This window comes from Diospyros lotus, chromosome 3 (assembly GCF_014633365.1).
Source record: "Diospyros lotus cultivar Yz01 chromosome 3, ASM1463336v1, whole genome shotgun sequence".
Classification (NCBI taxonomy): Eukaryota; Viridiplantae; Streptophyta; class Magnoliopsida; order Ericales; family Ebenaceae; genus Diospyros; species Diospyros lotus.
In genome coordinates this window covers 5,696,794-5,703,775 of record NC_068340.1, presented here as the reverse complement: position 1 = coordinate 5,703,775, position 6,982 = coordinate 5,696,794, and the positions used below count along the sequence as shown (strand labels likewise).

Genomic DNA, 6,982 nt, shown 5'->3' with positions numbered 1-6,982 from the left:
ATTTAATATTTTCTTTAACCTCACAATTAACCAATAGTCCCCATAAATATAAGAATTATTAATTACCTTATTTACCTATTTTCTCAAAATAACAAAATTAAACATTTTCTCTTAATTCCTCAAATATTTCGTAATGACTTCAAACACTAAATTATTAATCATTATTTGTTTCTTAATTTTCGAGATATTACATAGTCATAGTCCTCCAAGAACTTTTGAGATTTCTTCATTTCATCACTTTCGTACAACGACGTGTATTTGATCAATTGGGTGAACTCTACTTGATATTGTGTCACTGTTAAATTGTTTGTTCGCTACATATTCGTGAATGCTCGAATCTTTTCCACTTTCTAAAAAGTTGAAAATTATTTATCATTAAATAGCTTCTTGAATCTCTCTCCGGTAAGAGTTGGGGTTGTCTTCATTTCATATTCAACATCCTCAAGCCTTAAAACAAGTCTCACGGCCTCAAGATTTCTCTTAACCGTCTTTCACCATTGGTTCGCTTCATCTCATAGCATGGACATGACACAATTGACATTCTCTTCATCACTACAATCGATATGTTCTAATATTTGTTTGATTTCTCGTAACTAGGACTCACAGTCATTGGGATCAACATTTACTTTACCTTAAAATATCGGGGGATGAGGGGTTTGTTTTCCATAACATTCTACCACATCTAATCTTTGGTTTACAGGTTGAAGCCTTTGCATGTACTCCAATATGTTTTCCATCAGTTTCTCCATGCAGTCCATTCGATTGTCCTCGTTGTTAGGATCGACCCCCACGAGTTCTCCTCTCATGTGAAGTATATGTGGTTTTTACAATTGCATTAGGTATTCTCATACCACAATCTTCAAATAAACATTCCTTTATAGGTGGTTATTTCTTTTAAATGCATTCATCTCGACTCAATTATTACTTAACAATTTCACTTCAAGTTGGTAGTTCATTTAGATTGAATTAATTATGCTAAGCACAATCTTAAGCATGTAACTTTATACTGTCTATCATAGAAGACACTTCCCGTTCCTTTTCTAGCACATTTTGATATCCATTAACTACATGCATCATTTTCATCAAGGCTTTTTTAAGTGCCCTTGATTTGTAAGATGTTCATCCTTTACTCATCAAGTAATACCATGCTAGTCCATTGAGACTATTCATAGGCACCTCTTTTAAGTCCATCCTTTTAGGTTTATATCATTCCTAAGGACCACTACTTTCTACAACGTCATAACCATTACACCATCCACCAATTTTACCTTACATGGCTATAAACATTAATTCAAACAATTGTTACATCATTTAATCATAATATTTCAGTAGTCTTAAAGAAAAAATTTGCATCACCCCATTGGGTTACAACATCATCATAATTTGTATTTCCTAAATACAGTCTCAAAATCGTAGTAATACGTCACCATCCAAATTGCTACTTATGCTAGGCTCTACCACCCTAAATTTCTTCTAAGTAGGAAGACAAATCATATTCTCTAATTCATTAAAGTCACCATAGTCTTCCTCAAATTCAATTTCTCTTGGTTTTGGGGAAACTTATGGTTCACTTGGTAAAATCCCTTCAATCTTGGCTAATTAATCTATCGGATCTCATCTTGTTTTCTTCCACACTTTAGTTAGTTATCCCTATACATTAGAGGTCATTCATTTTAAATTTCTTGCAAAGTTCTTGTTGGATTTTGCAACATTTTCTTCTTTTAGTCTATTAAAGAGTTGGTTATAAGTCTCTATGTCTTCCTCTCTACATATCTTGTTTGCTTTCTCTTTCAATGTCTTATTCAATTGTTGGGGTACAAACTCCACAATTGTAGGGTACCGATGATAGAATTTTTCAATTGTAGGGTCCCACAATTGTACACAAAGAGATCATCCTCGAGTTTCATTACACTAAGTTCTCCTAAATCCTCTTCCCAATAATTTCTTAGGTAGATTTTGAATAGCGGAGATCTCCCTTCATTTTGTGCCATAATCTTATCATCTACTAAGTAAAATACTTACAATCATAAGTTCCATAGGAAATTGTCAAATCTCAAAGGTAAATTATAACATCTTCAAGGTTACCTACTCATCTAGCCAACTTTTTCTTTAAGTTTAGTCTGATACCATCTAATAATGCTACAATTCTCTAGTGCATTATTTTCTAAAAAATTCAAGAAATTTTTATTTTTTTTATTTTTATTTCATCTTTTTAGTTACCTTTAACGCCCAATAATTTTCATGAATTCCTCTTTTGGTCCATTAATCATAATTAAGGTGATTAGTCAAGACATCTACTCAAAACGCAATCTAGATAAACCTTAATAACATATGAACATTAAACAATTTCATTGAAAATAAATTTATTATATTCCCAAATTGAGTTCACATCATTCACAAAAATTAAAAAAAATAAAATGCATTGATTAAAAATAAAATATGAATCTTCTCCATCCCATCACCTTTTCTTTCCTTTCGCCTTCACAAATACTTCCAAATTATACTATGGTAGAAATATATTATACCGCAAATACTATCGTTACATTATATCCTAAATATATCTAATTCTAATACCACAAACTCTACTTAATATTGCATAAGCATCCCTTAATTCTAATGTCACACATTTTTTTTTTGGATGACCGTCCTTGCACGGTCTCACCGATCGTGTTCTCGATTCCGACAGAAAAGATAAATTATAAGTGTGAAGCTTTGTCTTACTGCACAGAACGAGAATTGAATTCACAATCCACCAATACAAATTTAATATATCACTTGTCGGGCCACTCAAGCTATGTTCAGGAGACACATTTTTTTTTTTTTTTCCTAATACTTCGAGACCAAATTCTAAAATGGCAAAAATCCTCATTTTCTATTACCTCATGGACAAATCCTAATTTTGGTATTGATGAGAAACATTGGATCATAATTAATTTAATGACACTGAAAAAATTGTCACTGTAATGCCTTGATCCTGCTATTCTTCGATCTCAACGCCACCCGCACATCCTCAATCCCAACCTCCGAGCACGTTAACACCAATCTCTCCGTTCCATTTCCATTCCGATTGCGTATGCTCCACCACCTACACCCGCCCTTGTCAAATTCGCAGCCGATTACTTCCTCCGCCCACGAAGGATTGAATATGTACACAAATTTTCCCGAGAAACAAACGCCGATCGAAGATAGTTGGAGGCTTTCACCCTTTAGTTTTTCCAGAAGCTCCATTGGCATCTCTCCGATCTCCCCTTCGCACTCGAAGCTCTCGCAGTTCACTCCCCAAAGCTTGAGTCCTTTGGCGTTGCTCGCGTCTCCGATCAGTGCGATTAGTATCAAACGGTTGTTGGAGAACGAGATGACGGAGTAGAAAATGGATGGATCGGGACGGAGATTGTACGGTCCGGACCAGGTCTTGGTCTCTGGATCGAGGGCGAGTGTCGTGCCGGAGTGCTTCTCTGTCACGTAGAGCTTGCGGTCGTCGCTGGCAGCGGACAGCCACGTCGACGCCGAGGAATCTTTGAGGACCGCCGGCATGGACTCGCAGGAGCTCCAGGTTCGAGAAGCGACGTCGTAGATCTCGACGGCGAGTGGATTGTCCTCGAAGTCGCATGTTCCGCCGGCAACGACGATGCGGCCGCCGACGGCCGCGACAATCGGATCGGCGCGCCACACGGCGGGAGCGTCCGCTTGGTGCCACGTCAGCCGGAGAGGATCGACCGAGAAGGAGAGCGTCGCGGGGGACAGCGCGTAGAGGATGTTCGATGAAGAAGATCGAACGGCCGAAACATGCTCGATCGCCGGCGGCTGCACTTCGAACCACACGTCGGACCTCGGGTCGTAGGCGCGCGCGGTGACCCGGTTCGGAGTCCGACTGCCCTGTGCGTGAACGATGACCCACGGCTTGGGCGCGTTGAAGTGACGAAGCGACGAGAAAACCGCACGCATCCAGGCCTTGGACACGTGGGAAGCAGGCACGAGATCAACAAGCGACACGTGCGACAGGATCCGCTCCAATACATGTCCATGGACCGGAGTTTCTTCCTTCTCCTTGCTGCCCGCTCTGACCATTTGGAAATGAAGCCCTTTCTTTCTTCCTATGTGGAAGACGGCTTTGTGAGAATTGGTCGGTAAGAGACTAAACTATGGCCATTTATATATAGTGGAACCATTGGAGCATAGAATATAACCCCCGTTTTTGGTTTCTTTTTTTTTTTTTTTCTCTCTCTTGTTATGGTTGGTGAATTGTTTAGTTTAAAATGCACGTTAATGTCTAATGGTACATGTGGCTGAACCACTGATTACCAATAACAAAAACACCTTAATCTTATGGATGGCCCATTACAGCCGACAAGGACCATTTCGTGACCCATGAGATGTTGGTGATATTTTGCTTGATGATTCATTCAGTCTGGATCTTATCCACATTCAGTACAAAAAACATTGAAATGGGTTGGCTTGGGTGGTGGGGCTGCCCCAACTGTTCTGCTTTATCCACAAGTGGATTCCCCCACTCTCAAACTCATTTGTATAATTAAATCATCTTTGATTGTTGTAAAAAACATTAAGAGTTGGCTAATATAAATTTATTAATAATAGGTATGGACCTATACATATAGAGATGGTTGGCAAATTAGGATAACCTATCGCACCTAATTGTAGACCTTGTTTGAAAGTTACTGATACATAAATACACTTGTTGCAACTTAGCAAAGAATAACAATAATGAAATAAGCTTTTTGCATATGATTATAAGCCATCAGATCGATTACATATATCTGAGAAGGGTTACTTCGTTCATGTATTTTTAGAATTCGTATTTATGGAAAAATTACAAGAAAAAAACCCTATATTTATGTGCATGTGTTTTATATGGCAAGTACATACAAATATTTTTTAGAATTACTGCCCTTGCGCAATTTTTCATCGCTCGTGTCCTCAATTTGGGTAGAGGAAGTAAAAATGGAGACAGAGACTTACGTGGTATTAGAGCGGTTCATCAATCAATCAAATGGTCAATCGGAGGGTTGTGTCACGCATACATAAAAATATTTCTTTTCCTATACTATGATGGAATCTTAAAAATTGATGGGCTTCAACATGGACCCTTTCTTTCTTCCAGGGCTAGTGGCCCATAACAATTGCCATGTTCATGTGAAGCTATTTTATACAATATTTTTAGACAATCAATGCTCTAAATAAACTTTTTGTTAAAGAAATATGTAACTTACAGAGAATGATATAATTTCCTATTATAGTTTCCGTTTAAGCTAAAAAAAAATGCCTATTACGTACAAAATTTTCAAAAGAAACATATTATTTACTCGTAAAATGCCATATTTGAAGACATCTTTGCTATCATAAACCATTAGAATGAATTTTCTGTTCCCGAAAGTGTGTAAAAAGAACATCATCAATTCCAATTGTATTTCTCATATAAAATTTATCTATATGGCACTGTTTGCTTCAAAATCACCACCGCTAGTGAACCCGAAAAGAGGATAATTCTAGGTAAGACTGTAAATAAGTCGAGCCGCTCATGAGCAGCTTGGCGTTCGATTCGATAAGTGCTCGTTCGTATTCAGCTTGGTTTATAAACGAGCCAAACTTGATCACGATTTTAGAGCTCGAAATATAAACTAGCCGAGCTTGAGCAAGGCAAAGTTCGACTTGTTAACTCGTGAGCAGGTTCGTTAATGAGTTTGTGAGTAGGCTTATGAACAGGTTTATGAATAGGCTCATAAACATACTCGTTTATATAAGCTCGTGAGTAGGCTCGTATGTAATTAAAATGATTAAAATATTTGAAAGTTAATGTTGGTTTGATTAATGGATTGTTGTTATATGTGTTGGGTAATTTAAATATAATTTTAAACGAGCTTTTAAATATAATGTTAAATGAGCTTTTAAACAAGCTGCTCATTAGGGGTGTGCACGGTGCGGTCTGACCGATTTTTGGACAAGAAAATGCGCCAAACCGCATATGCAGTTTGCACCTATAATCAGACCGAGCAGTCTGATTTGGTGCGGATAAATCGCACTAGACCGCACCACATAATGAGGTGCGGTTCAGTGCGATTTCCACGGTTTGCTAAAATCTGGTGTTTGGTGCGGTTTAGGTGCGATTTAGTGCAATTTTTTGTTCTAAAATGATAACAAAAAGTGATCTAAAATGAGATTGCTAGTCTGCTACAAAAAATGATCTAATTACTTTATATATTTTATATTTTATATTTTATATTTTATTTATTTTAATTACTAATATAGTCGGGCGGTTAGGTTTGGAATCGAACCGCCAGCACCCCAAACTGCATAAACCGCGATTTGGGTAGTTTTTTAAACCGTGTCGGACCGCATCCTTGAAAAAATCGCATGATTCAGCGCAGTCTGGTTTGATGCAAGCGGTTTCCACGGTCCACCGATTTTTTTGAACACCCCTATTGCTCATGAACTAAGCTCGCGAACAAATTATCGAGTTGTCTCATGTACTTTTAAACGAGTTGCTCATGAACTGAGCTCGCGAACAAAATTATTGAGCAAGCTCAAGCTCGATGAGCCTTTAAACAAGCTGAGCCCAAACAAGAATTTGAGCTCGAGCTCGAGCTTACCTATTTTCTGCTAAGCCGAGCTTGAGCAAGTCGAAGCTTGATTCGATTTAGTTCGATTACAGCCCTAATTCTAGGCTACTATGGGGCATCCATGCCCCATCTAAAGTGCACCGCACCTTCTTGTTTTTACATTGCATCCCACCATTATTTTTACACCACAGCTCCTATTGTTGCACACCATATCCCTTGGTTCACAAAATCTAACTTGTACTTCAAACTGATGTACTGTAGCTGAAAAGGTTAAAAACAAGAGCAGACCCATCTGGGTACAGTTAAAAGTAATTTAATCTGTCTTTGTCTGCCCTCTTTCGGAGAATGGGCAGAGAAAATAGATTTGGACATCGACCACCGGCAATTGTTGACTTTCAACACACAAG

At 38.1% G+C, this 6,982-nt stretch overlaps 1 protein-coding gene across 1 annotated transcript; it reads right to left on the bottom strand.

Moving 5' to 3' along the window:
• Window positions 1-2,754: 2,754 nt before the first annotated feature.
• Window positions 2,755-4,212, bottom strand: LOC127796389 (F-box/kelch-repeat protein At1g23390). Its single transcript, XM_052328493.1, has one exon. It carries the CDS (start codon window positions 4,066-4,068, stop codon window positions 2,956-2,958), a length of 1,113 nt encoding a protein of 370 aa, XP_052184453.1. The 5' UTR covers window positions 4,069-4,212; the 3' UTR covers window positions 2,755-2,955.
• Window positions 4,213-6,982: the final 2,770 nt, after the last annotated feature.